The sequence below is a fragment of the Nannobrachium achirus genome, assembly GCF_963921795.1.
Source record: "Nannobrachium achirus genome assembly, chromosome: 14".
Classification (NCBI taxonomy): Eukaryota; Metazoa; Chordata; class Actinopteri; order Myctophiformes; family Myctophidae; genus Nannobrachium; species Nannobrachium achirus.
The window spans coordinates 43104577-43124303 of record NC_137821.1 but is presented as its reverse complement, the minus strand read 5'-3'; the positions used below and the strand labels follow the sequence as shown (position 1 = coordinate 43124303).

The 19727-nt window shown below is 42.4% G+C and overlaps 2 protein-coding genes across 2 annotated transcripts; one reads left to right on the top strand and one right to left on the bottom strand.

The window, feature by feature from the left end:
• Positions 1–3212: 3212 nt before the first annotated feature.
• Positions 3213–3815, top strand: LOC308298074 (protein RER1-like; the record flags this gene model as incomplete). Its single annotated transcript, XM_080741637.1, has 1 exon — positions 3213–3815. Exon 1 carries the CDS (start codon positions 3228–3230, stop codon positions 3813–3815), a length of 588 nt encoding a protein of 195 aa, XP_080597763.1. The 5' UTR covers positions 3213–3227.
• Positions 3816–6889: 3074 nt separating this feature from the next.
• Positions 6890–19612, bottom strand: otub1b (OTU deubiquitinase, ubiquitin aldehyde binding 1b). The gene is made up of 7 exons (XM_080741805.1): positions 19539–19612; positions 17753–17814; positions 16965–17063; positions 14335–14453; positions 13372–13456; positions 11722–11916; positions 6890–7587 (listed from the first exon to the last, which is right to left on the bottom strand). The coding sequence occupies exons 1-7, from the start codon at positions 19582–19584 to the stop codon at positions 7390–7392; spliced, it is 804 nt and encodes a 267-aa protein (XP_080597931.1). The 5' UTR covers positions 19585–19612; the 3' UTR covers positions 6890–7389.
• Between the last annotated feature and the right edge of the window lie 115 nt (positions 19613–19727).

The window sequence follows — 19727 nt, the reverse complement described above, 5'->3', positions numbered from 1 at the left end:
GTGAAATAATGGGTTACAAAATCGTGGGACAAAAAAAAAAAATATATATATATATATATATATATATATATATATATATATATATATATATACATATACACACACACACACACACACACACACACACACACACACACAGTATATGTAGACTTTGAGTCACTTAGCTCAATGTTTTTGTTTTGCAGTTTATTTTTTATCACTCTGCATTATTGTGATAATTTACTCTAACCATATGCATTCATTTTAACCAACATCCATTGTGTTGAAAGGTGCAGTTCCCCATATGTGCATCTATTTCTTTGGAATATAATGATTTGGCTATTGATATAACTTTAGTTTACAGGGACAACATTTTGATTACTGTCTATATACTTTACACTTTGTACTTGTAAATGTAAATTCAGGTTCTCAGTAACACAGATGAATCGATCGTCGAAAAGGTTAATCAACTATTGATGAATGATTTCATTCAGATGTATCATTGAGAAATATGTTATACAACTTAACTTTGTTAAGGGAAGGTGTGTTGATCAAGATCACAAGCTAATGTGCTAAAAATGAATGTGGTGCCCAAATTCTATTACATTTTGCAAGATCACTGCCAGTATCAGTTATTATGAAGTATTCCACAAGTACAACCAGTTGTGTAGCCTTTTCCTGTGAACATGCCAGGATGTCTCTAAACTTCAGAACAGGGTGGTTTAGGGATACGGAATCTTCTCTTGTATCACTGTGGCTTTTGCCTGTATATACAAGTTATATGAATCTGTTAACAAAAGATACTGATCTGAAAATACATAATGTTAGAGTTAATTCTGTTAAACACTTCAGCCCTTTATAGATTTTGGCCATTTCCAAATACCCAATCTACAAGCTCACAATGCGTTGCGATGCGACACATTGTGAGCTTGTAGATCTGCTATTTTCAAAGGATTTGTATACAGTTGAAAGCTTGTGAAATGAAATTCTGCATAAGGGCACGGTCATACACTGGTTCTGCCAATGCATATTTCAATGGGTAATCTGCCATTTGCGGATTTCTCATTTGCTCTTTATTAAATGGGACGTCCACTTCTATGTGCTTAGTTGGTGTCCAGGCGACCAAGTAGCAGCTTTGTAGGCCGAGGCACATCATGGTCAATTATGTCTGAAAGCACATAATTGGTACAACAGTGTCATTAGCACTGGTGTTACTACATTACTTGTAATAATAATGCAAGTCTTTTTATTTTATTTTAACAACATGAAGGTAGTGCCCATTTTGTCCATTGGTGCGCATTATGCTGTCCATCATCCATTTGGCCGACTCAGAAAGTCTGACAGAGATGTGGAACTCTTGAAGGGGCACTTGATCTCTGTGTAGTGTGTAGCATCAAGAATCCCATCTGGGCTGGCCAAGGATGTTCAGGGTGCACAACCAGGCCTCTCCTCTCCACAACTCTCCAGAAGTGCAATTACATTGGCCTCATTATCTTTTCCGTACGATTGCTGCATTGTCAGGGAAAGTCGAGGCCTACAAATGCTCATTTAAAAATGTCTTTGGATCCGTGGTTTTGTCTTTTGTTTACTAGGCTACTCTGCCTGGACCTGCCTGTTTACATTAATTCTGCTCTGTAACTGAGCTGAAGAAGACCATCTGTCTGGAGCTGAAATAGTGGCGCCATTACTGACGACGTGTTGGTGTGGCTTATGAATTCTGCATGGTCTGTGGTGTTTCAGGTTCAGGTTCGGTTTATTAGTCAAATGCGTATCCATACAAGTACAGACAAACAATGAAATGCTTGTGCCAAGAGCACTCTCAGCCTTATTGCACACAAAACAACACGACAACAACAGGTCACCCAGGACAACCCAAAAAACAACAAAACAACCATACAGTGTGACAGTGTACAGTTTAAAAACTGCGTCTATTGCACATGACTACCTACGTCTCGCTTCCATCTCTTCGTTAAGCAACCTGATTGCTTGAGCATAAAAACTATTACTGAAACGGGTGGTGTGAGATTTGATGCTCTGGTAACGTTTTTTTGAAGGGAGGAGATAGAACAGGGAATGGGCGGGATGACAGCTGTCCTTTAAGATGTTCTCTGTCTTTTTCTTACAGCGTGTGTTATAGATTGTGTGTAGCTGTGGTAATTCTGTGCCAATGATTTTGGCAGCTCTCTTCACAATTCTCTGTAACTGTTTACTGTCTTGAGCAGTCACGTTACCAAACCACACTGTTATGCATCCTGTCAATACACTTTCTATGGTACAGCGATAGAAATTAACAAGAGCCTTGGTGCTTAGGCCAAATCTCCTGAGGCGCCGCAGAAAGTACAATCGCTGCTGCGCTTTCTTAAGGATACCTTCGCTGTTTTGGGACCATGTGAGTGAGTTTGTTATGTGAACACCCAGGAATTTGAAACTGTCCACTATGTCTACAGGTTTGAAATGTATGCTTTTTAAATGTCTTCCACTTCCGTTTGACATCGGTACAAGCCACGCCTCCCCCTGGCCAGCCGGGGCGCTTGATGGAGGGGAAAGGAACTGGTTGGAATAACGTGTTCCTTCCACGTGCTACGCCCATCCCAGGGAAATCCCCCCTGTCAGGTGAAAAGAAACAACTTGGCCTACCCATGCATTGAAGGAAGCATGAGGTTTGTCCGTTGTCTCCCCAGGCGCGGCAGAGGGAGAGCAGAGCCCAGGATTACATAGGCATTTGGAAAATGGGGTACAAAATCGTGGAAAAAAAAAAAAAAGTACAAGCCACGCTTGTCTCACTCTGACTGACTGCATTTTTGACGTAAAATAAGGAAATATCTTGTTAGACTTTTAGATTTTTGCTGCATTTTGCCACTTGGGCCATGTGTCAAATCGACCGGCTTCATCGGGAATCGTGCAGGCATAGTGCCCGGAACCCCATGTATGGGGATTATCACACAAGACTATATATCGTCATAGACAGCATGCGTTGCCATGGCTGACGTCATGTCTGGACGAGGATCAGCGGCCATATAAGGAGGTATGGGTCAGGAGTGATGTCACGCCACACGCCTGCCGAAGTGTATATAACCAGGCTGTTAAATCCAGTCAGGCCCAGAGCGTCAACGACCCATCACCTGTTCTACACTATGGTGAACGTCTCAACACTAGAGAATTAATTGCTTCGAGCTTTCGTCTCTTCTGCTAAAGAGTCCACCGGGATCGACGATTGGTAGCTACACACAGCGGCCGCATCAGACAGAATGTCAGAAGGGGACAGTGTTGGGGATTCAATCCATGGGAAGCCATCTGCAGTCCGTACCTTCTTCAGGCGTACTGGACAGATCTATCAGTCGTGGCTAGACAAGTCAACGCCATTCTGTGTAGAGCGATGGGCAGCAACTCTACTACTTTCTGTCATCTACATGATCAGAGTGTACATGTTACAGGGTTGGTATTTAGTTACGTATCATTGGGGACTCTACTACCTCTCCCTGTTTGTCGGTTTTCTATCACCGATGGTGAATCCCTCTCTGCTTGGCGAAGACGAGGGCCCCGCCCTCCCTACCAAGCAGAATGAGGAGTTCCGCCCATTCATCAGAAGGTTGCCTGAATTCAAATTCTGGCATTGCGCAACAAAATGCACCGTCGTTGCCATGATTTGCACATTCTTCAGGGTCTGCAACGTGCCAGTGTTCTGGCCTATACTCCTAATGTGGTTCATCCTGCTCTTCTGCATCAACATGAAGAGGCAGATCAAGCATATGGTCAAGTACAGATACCTACCATTCACACACGGGAAGAGGACTTACAAAGGCAAGGAAGGCACAGCGAAACCTTTTGCTTGCTAAAGACATCCCTCTCCCCTCCTTAACATTTGGAATTAAAAAACGAAAAACAAAAGAAAGTAACAAAAAAAGGAAAGAAGTGGAGGGTTAACTATAGGGGACAGTTACCCCTCTGAAAAAGAATCCCCTGGGATCCTCTCAGCGAGAGTGCAACAACACTTGCTATTTCCAATTGCATCTTTCTAGTTGTAGGCTCGCTGAAAGGCGAGACCTGCAGTATGTTATACCAAAACTTTAGCCTTACATTAAGACGCAGTCTGCCGAGACTTTCGCATTGTGACGTTGAGGCGACGGCAGAAGCATCTTACTGACTTGTCAGACAGGTTATCTGTCAGAAAGACAGATAACTCCATATATGGGCATAAATGGACACAGGAAAACAGATGGTCAAAACCGGTCCAACAGAGATCTCCATATATGGGCATAAAATGGACGTAGACAGACACATATCTCCATATATGGGCATAAATGGACACACGCAAACAGATGGTCAAAACAGATCCTATGACAACAGGTATAATGGGGTTTGCATTAAAGGGCGGGGCATTCATTCCCTATTTACATTGTTCCCGAGTTGGCCAGGTTGCCGACATTAAACAATTGGCTTCCGCAGAAGTCGCATACATCTTGCAGAACTTCTGCGGTGTGCTATATTTCGCATTTGTGCATGTGTAGAGCCGCTATTGCAGTTTTGCCGACCATGCACCCTGACCTGTCTGACAAGTCGGTAAGACGCTCCTGCAGCCGTCCCACGTCACAATGTGGAAGTCACTGCAGGCTCGTCTTAATATGTAAGGCTACCAAAACTTTATAGGTCAAGTTTATTCTCCTCAAAAAGATTACCGACAGTACAGGGCCCTTAGCCAATGAGGAGCAGTGTTCTTGGTGACGTCGCCACCAACAAGTGCAACCTGATATAACTAACAACAACACGTGGGCTCGAGACCAGTATGTTATCCCAAAACTTTATAGACCAAGGTTATTCTCCTAAAAGAAATGACTGAGAGTACAAAGGCAGGGCCCTTAGCCAATGAGGAGCAGCCAAAGGGTAGATCTTTGTGCCCATACATGGTGATCAATGTGAGCCCACACTGTTTTGTAGGAACAGTATTTCTAGTTATTACCTAACGTAGCGTTTACAATCATGCTGGAATCACCCTGACCGCTAACCTTCATGTTTGAGATCTACCCCTTTGCCAACACAGCGGATTTGTATTGTGACGTACGTACATATCATGGAGTTATTTGGTTCCATTTGTACACTCTCAAGAGTTAAATAAATATTGATTTTAAATATTTAAATGGGGTCCCGGAGATAAAAATGCCATTAAATGGGGGCTGGAGCCAGGCTACTACTGAGCCTGCCTCCAGCCCATAGACCCACCCAGTCTCTGAGCAGACAAGCTTCAGACGAGTCTGAAATCAGGCTAGGTCCGTAGCCTAATGCATGTCAAACTGGGGTCCTTGAAATTAAAATGGTTGAGAATCACTGCCTCCTCCTGGTCAGCCGGGGCGTCTGATGGAGGGGAAAGGAACTGGTTGGAATAACTTGTTCCTTCCACGCGCTACGTCCAACCGGGGAAGCTCCCCCTGGTGAGGTGGTAAGAAGCGGTGTGCTTACTCCTCATGCACTGAAGGAAGCATGAGCTCAGTTCGGGGCCCTCCCCAGGTTGGCAGAGGGAGAGCAGAGCCCAGAATTAAAGCTTAGGCAATTGGCACTGGGTGAAGAATGGGTTACAAAATCGCAGGATAAAAATGTATAAGAGTAAAAAAAACAAAAAAATCACTGCTAGAGCCATAAAAATCTCTTATGGGGGTCCCTGGCATATCTTTTCAAACGGGGGTTCGCAGGCTAATAAGTGTCAATGTGGGGGCCCTTGACATGATAACCACTGCTACACCAATCTGGGAACCCATTCTCAATTCTCCAATGGTCCCCCTGCGCCATCTACTGGTGAGTTATTTTAGCTTGGCAGCAAAACTGCAGCATGCAAAAATGTTCAAACTGGATCAACTTCGTCCATCAAACATGGTTGTGGACAACGAGGCCAGTTACTTTTCTTTGTCCACCTAGTTTGATTTCCACATTTTTTTTTTCAATAGCAGCCAAGTTTCTTCTTAGTGACAAATTCCCTGTATTTGAAGCTGTAATGACACACAAAAACAAGGCAAACCTGTCTGGCTAATATTGTTGACATCATGCAGTGCCTCTACTGTACTCCGTCGCCTGGAGAGAGCTGACCAGTGAGAATGCGAATTGTGATAACAAAAATGTAAATTAGCAATGATAAAGATTCTGCAACTTCATGGCATATTTACAGCTAAAAATGTACAAGTTCTCAACAAACAAGCCATCAAAGATTAGTATCCAGTGTCTTGCTCTTCTCCTACCATGCTCTGGACATGTTTAGTGGCTGTGTCCTGCTGTCCAGTCTGTCTAAGCAACCGGACTGTTCCGCATGAGTGACTTCTCCCTACAACACAACATTTGTGTGTGCGATCGAGTGACAGAAAATAGCCATGCTACAAGCTCGCAGTGAGTGAGCTTGTAAATTGTCTATTTTGTGCCCGTAACAAAAGTATACTACGCAGTGTATACAGTAAATATTAAGCTGTAGACCAGGGGTCAGCAACCTTTTTGAAATGAAGTGCTATGTTTTTGTTTTCTAGATAGTAAGTGTGCCATGTCAACATGAATTTTAATGACACCCCATCATTTTGATTGGCAGGACATTGTTTTGAGTTTTACATTTTTAATATACAGTAGAATCATGTGCAGGATGTAATTTAATGGCGACTTCATTTAACTGACCACGTTTAAAAAATTATTTGATAAATAAAAATCCTCTCGCAATTCTGCCAGTGATCACCCTGCCCTGTGCCAATGTTGGCACCCGTGCCTAAGGTTGCCTACCCCGGCTGTAGAGCTTTTCCCAGAGCGCTGCCGTGTAGTTGCGGTGACGGCGCACGGCTGCACACACACATTGGTGCCGCAGTTATGGTTGCCGCTCTGAGCAATCGGTCTATAGCTTTTGATCACAAAGTTCTTTTGAATAAGGAGACTTCACACAAAAACCTAAGATGTAAATCCCTTTAATAAAACTCAATGAAACGCAGTGTAACAAAGGAAAATAATCCAACAAAAAAAGCAAGTAGATAACATTTACAACCACAAAAGAAAAAAAAAACCTGTACAACTCTAAATGCCTGGAGTCACTTCTAGTATTCTTCCAAAGATTTTTTCCTTTTTTTTAATTTCTTTTAACTTTTTTTAATTAACCATTTTGTGATGATTTGGGGGGAAAGAAAAACTTGGAGTGAGGGATAAGGGAGGTAACGCATCATTGTTTTGTTTTTTTACATTTTAGTTCTTCCTCAAATAAGTGTAATCTTGGTACGCGTCGTAAACGTGGCTGTTTTTTTTTCTTTCTTCTTTTCTTTTCTTCTTTTTTTTACCCACCGTTGTCGTCTACAGTGGATGAGGAGGGAGATGGATGAGGAGAGTTGATTGGTGTTGGTGGTGGTTGGTGGTGGGAGTAGAGAGTTTTGAGGGTTTGAGCGGTTGTTTTTTTGTTTGTTATTTGTACAAGATGTCATAATGGCCGGGTCTGTAGAGGAGGAAAACGCGCGGTTCGCTGCCCTCGGGGAAGACGTGGTGGTTGACCGTGCCGCCCTCGCCCCGGTCCATGTACTCCACCAGGATGGACACGTTGAGGGCCTGTGCCAAGGCGATGATGTGAATGTGGTCGCTCTCCTTAGACATGGGCTCCACCTCCTGGCACATAAAGAAGGAGAGAAGAGAAAGGGCACTTTAAGTAAATGTACCAAGATAGTGCAACCTGATACTGGTTCTAGAACAGGGGTTTTCAAAGTGGGTGACGGAGCACCCTGGGGTGCCGCGACACCAGTCCAGGGGTGCCACAAGATCATTTGATAATATTTGGAGTATAATTTTAAACTTGAAGTACAAAGTTATTTTCAGTCAAAATTATCTCAACGTTTTCCTCGCAACATAATCACTAAAATATTGTCACTTTCGGGCAGAAACCTTGTATCTCCAAGTTGTGTACGTCTTTTGCCCTGCTTCATCATACAAGACCGTTGCACAAAACTAGTGAAAACAGACGATCTACAAGCACACGTTGTGTGCTTGTAGATCTGCTGTTTTCACTAGTTTAGTACATTTTATAGATGAATACAAAACGAACCGGTTTTGGACATACAAGGTTTCCACCCGACAACAACAATATGCTATAAGTGAAAATTATAATGTAGGTGTGCCTCGGACTAAAACAATATTTATGGGGTGCCCTGAGACAAAAAGGTTTGGGAACCCCTGTTCTAGAATTATGCGAGAGTGTGTTGCTGGGACAGATAAAGAGCAATAAAAAGGTAGATTTTGTGTCTCTGAAAATAGCCATTTTAGTATGAAAATGTTGGGAATATCATGTGGCTTGTGAAGATTGGTTCCAATATTTAGTTCAGTGACTGTGGGGCTTTTCCATTGGAAATTAATTGACCCCAAACCTACTTCTGCCTCCTAAAAAGGTGTCAACCTACGTCATGCGGATACGGGAAAGTAAACCGTAAATGCTGTATCTTGCTATCACCATCTTGGCTTTAAGTTAAAGGGCACACACACACACATAGTTTACCCCCAAAATGACAATTCTTCTATCGATTACATACCCCATTGAGTTCATGGATATATATATATATATATACTTTTTTTTTGTTTTTGTCACATTCCTAAACCAATAATTTGAGGAGACTCTGTGTCTCCATAAGGAAAAAAGCAGGCTCTTTGTGTCTCCATAGGGCAGGGGTTTTCAAACTGTTTTTGACTCAGGGCACCCCTGTAAATAACTTTTTCATCCAAGGCACCCATGAGTTAGACTGTTAATTTTTAGAATCTTACATCATATTGGAGAAATATCCGTTTCCATCAGAACTGACTGAAAATAAAGTTATACTTGACGTTTAACCACTTGAACCCCATCATGCCTGTTCTGGGGGGAAGGTTCACCAGAAATAGCCGATCTACAAGCTCACAACGCGTCACAACGTAACGCGTTGGCGGTGTTATGAGCTTGTAGATCTGCTATTTTTTGGTGAAGAGCATTGTCGTAGATGGAAAAATAACTCATAATATTGGTTTAGGAATGTCTCCAAGGGGTGAATAATTCATAGGAGAAAAAAATATATATTTTGTGGGTGAACTATTCCTTAGTTTTTATGATGGCTGTGCATGAGAAGGGCATGAAACGTCAAGCCAATACATCTTTCTACTGGGGAGCTAAGACAGTGTGCAGACTTCCCTTCCTTCTCCAGTGCACATATTGTTGTTTAGCACCTGTACATTGTTGTTGGGATGTGTGCATGTGCTTCCCTCTTGGACTATTTGAAAGGGCTTAACCACATGAACCCCATCTACTTCCTTTACCGGAATCCCTCCGGGCCCCGATACACAAGAGCACTCGCCTCAAAACTCGCTTTCCCCACGTCAAATCCGGCAACCTCGGGAACGGTCCCCACCAATCAGGTATTCCTAAACCTCAGCTAAACTATGCTTAACCCATTTAGGCCTAGAATTATTGAACACTTAAACTATTGAAAAATAGCAGATATACAAGCTCACAGCGCGGCACCGAGTGCCGCGCTGCGAGCTTGTAGATCTGCTATTTTGGAAAAAGTTGTGAAAATGTGTGCAAATCTTTGAATATATGCATTTTCAAAGCGAACGTTTGTAACTCAAATTTTGCTTCTGGGTGGTCCCTGGAACTAAATATTTTGAGATGGGGGTCCATGGCCAAATACATATCATTTTGGGGGTCCTTCACATGAAAATGTTTGAGAACCACTGACATAGTAATCTCTCAAGAACAGACTAACTGAGCTCCATTTAAGTGAAAAGGACCTTTTCTTTGACGATGGCCAGCCAGATTGCTGACATTGAAACATAGGTTTTTCAAAAAAAACCTTAGAAGGATTCAAAAGACACTTATAGAATCGGGTAAAAATTCAAATTTTCAAAACATTTCAAAAATAGCAGATCTACAAGCTCGCAGCCGCGCTGTGAGCTTGTATATCTGCTATTTTTCAATAGTTAAAGCATAAAATAATGATACACAATAATGTGTACCCGTTCTAAATGCGTTAACCTTACCTTTATTCCTAACCTTAACCTCAGTGAAACAAACAAGAATATAAGAACCGCTGAGGGCGAGCGTGGTCCGAGAGAAAAATAGGCAGAGCGTTTTGGAGCGAGTCTTCCAGGTTACCCACCAAATCTCTTCGCCAATATAAATAGCCAATCTACAAGCTAATGACACATCGCAATACTAGGCACTAGGGCTGCAAGCGAACCTTCGGGGATTCGAACGTTTGTTCGTTACGTTGGCAATCGAAGTTCGAAATTAATGGGTTCAGGTTTTTTTCTTTTTTTTTCTTCTTTTTTTTACACGAAAAATAATTATCAGAATGTGATAGGCCTATTCAGAATATCACAGTAGTAGAGATAGCCAAATACGAAATAAGTTAGGCCTACCGGTAAACACTAACAGTTAATGGTGACCGTTATAGTAGTTATAAAATGCACCAGAACAGCTTGGAGCGATCAAGGACCGTCCTCCGCTCCAATTCCGCTCCTGTTTGGGGCCGCGAACCATTACAGCGCCTCGCTGACACACGCTTGTTGACAGTAGACTGAGTAGAGTGAGAGCAGCTGAGCTGGGCAGAGACACTGAGACAGACGTGTGTGTGCTCTGAACAGCGAACACCCAGCCATCCACGCACCCAAAGATTAAACAGCCTTTCTCCTAAGCATGAGCAAAGATGGATTTCATTGCAACCCCCTAAAGGATCTATAATGCGATTTCTGGGGTTGTTACATCGAGACCAGTTTAGCCCGAACGCGACGCGCTCCGACGCAGTCACCAAGTCTAATCATCATCCGTGCAACTCCGCTATACATTGAGCCTGTTCGTCAACAAACTGCGCAACATTTTCTCTGATTGGGTTGGATTTTCCAAGTGTTAGCCTAGGTGTTAATGCGGCCACGCATCCACGCGTTTTCAATGGATAAAAGCGCATTTAAAACATTTCCTACACTGTTTTAGCTGGTTAAAGGTACAGTACGTTCGATGGTTTGAACGTTCGAACGTTCGTTTTTTTATTCAATTGAACGAACCATCTAAGGTTCGATGGTCCGTTCGGAAAATCCCCCCGAAGTTCGAATCCCTAAAACAGGGCTAGATTACAGCCCTACTAGGCACTGTGAGGTTGTAGATCTGCCATTTTCGTTGAATGCTTGCCAATGTTCGCCTAATATGACATGCCCAGAAGAGGGATGCTAGGGTTCACGTGGTTAAAGGGAGATGCCACCCCAAAGCAACGATAATATAATACACCAGATAAAGGCAAGGAAGGCATAACTGATTAGTCTTCTAATGTGGCTGACCAAAGCCATTTCTGCACAGAAATATCATTGAAAAATGTCAGTTGTAGTTCTCAAACATTTGTATGTACTTATATGTACCAGTGTATATGGCCGCCAACCCCCATGTCTAAATATTATGTCTCAGGGACCCCCCAGAAGCAAATATTTGAGTCACAAATGTTCGCTTTAAAAATATATATATATATATTCAAAGATTTGCTAAAAAATATATATATATTTTCAAAAATAGCAGATATACAAGATCACAGCTCTATTTTTCAACAGTTAACCTATTTAGGCCTAGAATTATTGAATGCTTTAACCAGTGAAAAATAGCAGATCTACAAGCTCGCAGCGCTGCGAGCTTGTATATCTGCTATTTTTCAATAGTTAAAGCATAAAATAATGATACACAATAATGTGTACCTGTTCTAAAAGCAAAAGATAATGGTTAAAGTGGTTAAAACCCACCTGCTGACAGAACTCCTTGACGGAGCGGCCTCCCTCTATGAAGTGCTGGAAGAAGCCGTTCTCTCGCTGGAGGTAGCCTGACGTGAGCAGCCGCAGGTACACCACCAGGTAGTCCGACACGTTCTGGTCGTTGAAGGAGCCCAGGATCTCCTGGAGACCAGGCTGCTTCTCAACCAGCTCTATCAGGTCCATAAACTGTGGCGTGAAAAGGAAAAACAAGAGCACCGAGAGCATTAGCTGTGTTATGATCAATGGGCGGTTAAGCCGTAAAGCATGCTCCCACTGTGCCAATTTCTTTGAACAGATTCCCACAGCCTAATATTGCACGCAGAGGACGATAAGCCACAGTTGGCAGAGTAAACAGTGGAATAAAAGGGATCTAGTGAACCATTATTACTGAAGAATACTGGAAGAAAAGAAAATGAACTTGAAATAAAAACATGGATTGTGGGCACTCGCGTGCTCCCACTGTGCCAATTTCTTTGAACAGATTCCCACAGCCTAACATTACCATGATGCACGCCGAAGGTGATAAGCCACAGTTGGCAGAGTAAACAAACAAGTAGAATAAACAGTGGAATAAAAGGCATCTAGTGAACTATTATTACTGAAAAATACTGGAAGAAAATAAACCTGACTTAAAATAAAAACATGGATGTGGGCACTCGCGAGGGGGCATTTCTCGCTATTTCTACGTGTCATTATTTTGACTAAGGGTTAGGTTTAGGCATAGTTTTACTGAGGTTAGGGTAAGGGTTTGGGTTAGGCTTAGGCATAGTGGTTAACATTCACCCGTGTCGAACAAATGGAACTTCGAACAAATGTTATGTCGCAATATCGATACGCTCCCCTCGTGTGGTGCAGGCAAAAAGTACCTGCCCACTGCCTTGAGTCTAAAACGAACACAATATGCCATGTTGGGAGGAGGGAAGCCGAGCAGGTACCGGGTGGGTATCAGTCACTGTACGTCAGGGTTCCTCAATAGGCGGCCCGCGGGGGGCTACTGTCTGGCCCACACCAACCCCAGTAATAATCGTGGTATAAGAGCAGCAACAACACTAGTATATCGTCGTTGTCGGGTGGAAATCTCATATCTCCAAATTTGTACGTTCTTTCGCAAATCATACAAGGCCGTCGCACAAAAGTAGTGAAAACAGCAGATCTTGTGTGCTTGTAGATCGGCTGTTTTCACTAGTTTAAATCATTTTTAAAATGATAAATTCAAAACTAACGGTCATACAACGGACATACAAGATTTTCACACGACAACGACGAAAACTGTCGCTGGAGTAGTGGGACGCCACCGTCGCCCCCTGCAATGTTATGGCACTCGGCTTGGTACCCGAGGCATAATTCGGCCCTTGGGAAAAACTAATTTGGGAACCCTTCTGTACGTACTCCTACGGGCTTGGTGGCAGTACCTGTCAGCGGGGAATGCTAAACGGCAGTAGATAGGACGCTTGTTTTCAGTGGATAAGACAGAGGCGCGCCGTTTGGTTTAGGCATAGTTTTACTGAGGTTCAGGTTTGAGTTAGGTTTAGTTGCATTCACCAGGTTAGCATTCACCAGCGTCGAACTAATGGGACGTCGGACAAATGTTACGTCGCATGGTATTATTGAACTCTTGTTACAGAGAAGCAGTGAACTCACAGTGTTGTGGAAGTCTTCAATGGTAAATTCAGTGAAGCCTTCATTAACCAGGTCCAGTTTGCTTTTAGCTGCTACTGCTTTGAACCTGAGAAGACAATGCAAATATGTATATTAATCAAATCCATCAATAGATACACATAAATTAAGATTACCGGCCAGGTCTGGTACAGACTGGGTCATAAAGAGGCTAGAGTTGGGGACAAGTCTGAAATGACAAACATACATAAAACAGGGAACTTCAACAGGGGGTCCAGGAAAAATCCTTTTTATATTAACAACTTGGACACTAGTGTCCATATTCTGAGAACTGTAACCAAAAATAGCAGATCTACAAGCCTCGCGCAGCGAGGCGTTGTGAGCTGGTAAATCGGCTATTTTCGGCAAAGAGGTTTGGTGAAGAGGGGAAAAAGAGCAGACTAAAGCCCTTTGCACACAGGCGCGTTTATCCGCACGGATAAATCGGACAATATAATTTTTTAAAAAGAAAACAATGATTCTCTATGACGTCATGTACACCGGATTCGAATTAGCCGTGCGACGAGTGGCTGCGGCCGTGCGTTTTTTTCTCGATCGAATCCAGTTCGATTTGTGCGTCTTGTCGCATGCGGTAAAAAACTCATCACTCCATTTATGACTCCTTTTGGGATCCGCAGCCCCGATTCCGCACAGCATTGCACACCAAATCCAATGCGTTTTATTCATGCAGCAAACAAAAAAAAACGCAACTGTCCTGTGTGCAAAGGGCTTTAGTACAGAGTGAAAGGTCAAGTTTATTAGGTAATGACGGCAAAATACACTGATGATTGTGCTGTCAAACGATGAAACTATATGGAATCTATGGAAAGGTTGAGGGGGTTCCTGCTTCATCTCTCTCTCAACTAAGGGATCCCTGGCCTGAAAACCTTGAAGACCCCTGACATAAAACATAAAGAAACATCCTCCGGTGGAACTCTTAACATTCACCTTTGAAGTTCTTTGCTGTCATCCAGGAGGGACTCGAGATGTGAGAAGCCAAAGGCTCTGTAGAAGCAGTTCCCATCTGGCCGCGTCTTCCGAATGTAGGAATATTTTTTGTGTAGATCCTGATTAAAAAGGCAACAAACAAGCAGATGATTATAAAATTACGCAACCATATAACACATTTATAATAAACATTATAAACATTTAACGGATGACATGAAAAAGAAAAAGGTGTGCACTCGTCAGAAGAATTAGTTCACGTGTGAAATACAGGGTTCCCACACATTTTTACCAATTAATTTCCAAAACTTTTCCATAATATTTAACCCAATTTCCAGGACTATATAACAATAATTCAGCTCAATAACAAGTCGCTTACTCCTATGCGCAATGCCCAAAGACAGGTAGTGTATGCCAGTGGTTCTCAACCTTTTCAGGCTGTGACCCCCGAAATAATCATATTTTAACTGGGGACCCCCCACCCTGACGAGCACTAAGAGTTGAGGAATTTTGTATAACACGTTTCTATTGTGAATAGCAGATAGCAGATCTACATACTCACAACGCCTCACTATTTTCACAATTTGGCCAATGTTTAATTTGTCATTTCAGAGGTATTAACAAAATCAATCACCAAAGACAATGCATAGCTATTTTTTCCAGGACCTTCCAGGACCCTTGATCAATTCCCAAACTTTTCCAGTACAGAAAAAATATTTTTCTAATTTCAAAATATTTCCAGGAATTTCATGACCGTGGGAACCCTGGAAATAGTATCTTTGAAAAGATCACCAGCACTCACTTTTAGGATGTCTTGTTTATTTAGTCAAATGCCCCAGCACAGCAGATCATGCACGATGGGATATTTCAGCCCGCAGGCCTCCCTCAGTGTGAAACATTTAAAGGACCATAGCATTTTGCCCATTGTCTACGGCTCATGGTTTACTTGCCATACTGCAGAGTGCTGACCATATTCCAAAAATAGTGTGGCTTGTTTGATTTTCAAGGCAGCCTTTGAATTTGTATGCTGTAGGTAATGTAAGGTTAGTTCTTGTCAAAGTTACATTATGGATGCATTTTCCAGGACTCCGAACCGGTTAGAGGAACGGAAACAAACAATATTTTACTAAGAGCAGAAACAAAAATGGAAATGCTATCTTTATTGTTCCATACAGAACCTCTATTACCTGTTAATAACACGATTTGTCATACCTATTAAGTTTTACAATAAGTCAAATATGTCTTAATATGCAATTAAGATTTCACGATTAATTATCTCTCTAAACTTCTAAATATTTAGAGCTATATAATCTTGGCGGGCCTTCAGTGTGTCAAACCTGGTTTGTTTGAGCTGGTACAACACCACACCAGTCGGACCAGTTCAGCACAGGTGACTCGTACGATGCATGGTTCAAATGTGTGCTGGACACAAGATTTGAATTGACAGCCCCTTTGCAGGGTGATTAGTCCATTGACTAAAAGGACACCGCTTACACACGCACTCATATGTAGCTATAGTGTTATTTCTCTATCCCAGGTAGATTATTTCTGACAGAGCATCAAACCAAAATGGCAAAAATACTCCCGAGACCCGTGCACACAAGAGGCCATGCTAAACCTGTCTAGCACAGCACAGCACAGCACAGCACAGCACAGCACAGCACAGCACACACCCTCCCTGTCAGGATGTCAGAGGAATGAGGATGACAATGAAATCCAGCACCTGCCGCTGGCAATAGAAAGAGACCACCACCACACAGAAGAGAGATGTCTGTCATCATCTCTCCATCACATCTCTCTTGGACGTATTACCAAGAGATCCCCATCTAAAGCGCAGCAATAGTACTTTTAAGTACTGTGCTATGGTGGCTGTATTCACAATAGAAGGTAGTGTGGAACGTGCGTTTTCTGGCCTGAAGTTGAGCTCATTGAAAGTCTCTCTAGATTAGTTGTCTTTCAATAGGTCTTTGATAACACCATGGAATAATGTGATAAATAGTGCTACAAATATGAAGGGCAACAGTGACAAATAATATGTTGCATACTTTTATTTTTATTGTGGTTGCCCCTGCAGGCAACCAGACTATAGTACTTTATTTCCATCCATCCGTCTTTCTAGATTTATTTTGCCGCGCTACACCTCCCACAGTTTTTGTGGCACGCACTTGGGCCCTATGTCAAATCGGGTGGTAGGGGTGCATTTTGCTAAGAGATACGTTATATAGTTTAATTCATATAAATTCTCCAAAAAGAGTATCTATAACTACATTAAGTATTTTAAAGCACAGATTGATTTTAAAAGTCTGGTGAAAACATCCTGATATTTTAAGATTGATTATTTAACCACACACTGAAATTTTGCCAACGTTGATTCAATTATTCAGGTAATGACTTTGGAGGAAATATAAACAAAACAGAAAATCTCAAAATAACCCCATTCAACATGGGAAAATACTAGTCTAAGTTTATGTACGTGGCCAAAGATGAGAACAAACAATGACATGCATTGATGCTGGTATGGTTCTGAGTCCATATGAGTCCATATGGTATGGACTGAAATGGTTTGTCAATGGACAGTTCTGGTCACAATCAGAAACAGTGTGTGAGTGGCAGTTTGGTGTAGCTGGACTGACCTTGATCTTGAGCTGGTAAATGGTATCCTCCTGAGCGTACTCCGACTGCAGTATCGACAGCTCATGTCTGGCAGACACTAAAGGATTACTGGTGGCAATCTGGACACAGGCACACAAAGAATGTACAGTATGGAGATTAAAGTGGAATAAAATCTGTACATCTTAACCTGTATACCAGAGGTTCCCAAACTTTTTTGTCTCAGGGCACCCCATAAATATGTTTTTAATCTGAGGCACCCCTACATTATAATTTTCACTCCCAGCACCATATATCGTCGTTGTCGGGTGGAAACCTTGTTTGTCCAAAACCGTTTGTTTTGTATTTATCATCTATAAAATATACTTAACTAGTGAAAACAGCAGATCTACAAGCACACAACGCCTTGTGTGCTTGTAGATCGGCTGTTTTCACTAGTTTTGTACGACATACGACAGTCTTGTATGATGAAGCAGGGCCTTGCTTTACCAAAAGACGTACACATTTGAAATTTGGAGAAACAAGGTTTCTGCCCGACAGTGACAATATTTTAGTGATTATGTTGCGAGGAAAACGTTGAGATAATAGCCATTTTGGTTAGAACTGACTGAAAATAACTTTGTCCTTCAAGTTTAAAATGATACTAAATATTTTTTCAAGTGTCCAAATAAATTCCAAATATTATCAAATTATCTCGCGGCACCCCTGGACTGCCGTCACGGCACCCCAGGGTGCCCCGTCACCCACTTTGAAAACCCCTGCTGCAAACAATTCCATTCCATTTGACATTGATAAATGAGACGGCTCTCACCTCTTGCTGAATTCTGTCCTGCTGAGCAATAATGGCCTCATCATATGCAAGGCAGTTGACTCCTGCTAGCAGAGAGAAAAGGGAACAAATTAATAAAAGGTGTGAAACAACATTCACTAGTTGTCTATTTTCACAGCTAATCTGCATAAAAGATGAGGAAACATTACATTCATTGAATCATTGCGGCAAGACAAAGCTCAGCTAAATGCCAGCTGGTAATGTGAGACATTACCTTATTGATTGTCTTAAACAATCAATATTATACCTCAGATTACAAAGTGTTAGGTTTCCTTTTCATCAAAAGCTCAATTTTGTGGAAAACGTGGATTTTAGTAAGAATATTGGAGGTTCAATGGAATAGGACGGACTGTCTGCTGTTTAAACGGCATGTGCATGTGTGTCCTCTGCTATTCTTTGGGTCTTCTTTAAATTCAGTTAAGTTGTCTCATCAATTATTTTCTGACAGTACGGTAGTTCTCTATTATGACAGTTGCAAGATCTTAGTGGCTTCTGTCTTGTGTTTTACTCTTTCTTTAATAGCAAGGACCCCAATGGAAACAAGACCAGCCTACTACATCTTTTTTTCTGGTGTAGCCTAATCCTTTTAGACTAGTTTGTGCCATGTGCCATGTCTGCTATCTCTTCTCCACATAATATATATAAGTAACCCATTTTTGCATTTTAGTCTTTGATCTCTCAACACAAAGTACATTTGGTGCACGTTGGTGTTGTCTTGTCTAGGTTTCTGGCTCTTTAAATGTATCTGGAGCAGTCAGCTCTGCAGTGAAAACGATACGAAAACAACAAACTGTAGAGTGATGTTTTCTTTTTGGACGTGACCAAACGAACCCTTCTGGACAACCCAACCCAGCACGTCCATTGATAAGTCTTCAAAGCATTTAGATTAAACATTCCCAACAGCACGAAACACCTTAATGTCACTTATCAGGGGACGTTTTTACCCTCCTTTGTGTAGCTGCTACGTTAGCAGTTAGCCTGCTAAAAGCCTAGCTCTGGTCCATATATAGTTCTGGCTTAACGCTATGTCACAGATGAGCTCGTGTGCCCGCAGGAAAGGCTGCGCACCCTCTCGTCTGTAGTAAAAATAAAACATACAGTTTCGCTTTTCACCAACAAAAAGACGCTTTTCGGGAGTTGAAAGCCTACTTTCCTTCGTGGCAACACTCTGAGCCCCTCACCTTACGTCTAAAATACACTTTGTAGCCAGAAAAGAAAATATTTCACCGGAAGGCAAAATCTGGTCAATGGACATTTCTATTGACAAGATCTGTAGAGGGCGCTGTGGAGTAGCCAAAACGTGCGGTGAGATATTTTCTTTCCTGGCTAAAAAAGTGTATTTTACATGTGAGATTGCGGGCTGCGAGTGTTGCCACTAAGGAAGGTAGGCTTTCAACATCTTAGAACCGTCTTAGTTTTGGTGACTAGCGAAAGCGTATTGTTTATTTTCACTACAGAAGAGAGGCTGAGCAGCATGGGCTACCGCGGAGTGAGCGCAAGGGCTCATCGGTGACATAGCGTCAAGGAGAACTACCTTCTAAATAAACGCTATGGAGCAGAGCTAGCAGAGCTGGCCCTGGCTCTGTGATCCCTGCATGTTTATCGGATTTATTGTGATTGTTGTGGAGGACGCGACAGTTGACGTGCTGAACGGCCACGCGTGTCGTCGTGGAGGTTCGGTCGCGGAGAGAAAGGCGGTGAAAGCCCCGCCGTGTTGCATGCTGTTTAGACGGAGTTTTAGTGTCGTGTTGTGGGTTTGTTTTCTCACCCTCCAGCTCCACTTGTGATGATTCCTGCTGCTCCTGATCCGCCATCTTAGATCTGTTAGATGTAACAACACTACTTCTGTTTCCTTCTCTGCTCCTTCTTCATCTGATCCGTTAACCGGCACGCTAGAGGGCCCGTTGGTGTGATGCTGCCCCTGCTGTTGGAAACTTCACATTGATTGATTGAATAT

Excerpts from the sequence above, each read along its gene's own strand:
- otub1b (XM_080741805.1), bottom strand. The coding sequence starts at position 19,584 with ATGGCGGATCAGGAGCAGCAGGAATCATCACAAGTGGAGCTGGAGG. Across the intron at positions 11,917-13,371 it reads TTGAAGACTTCCACAACACT|TTTATGGACCTGATAGAGCT; the intron begins GTGAGTTCACTG and ends TTCACGCCACAG. Across the intron at positions 7,588-11,721 it reads TCAAGGAGTTCTGTCAGCAG|GAGGTGGAGCCCATGTCTAA; the intron begins GTGGGTTTTAAC and ends TTTATGTGCCAG.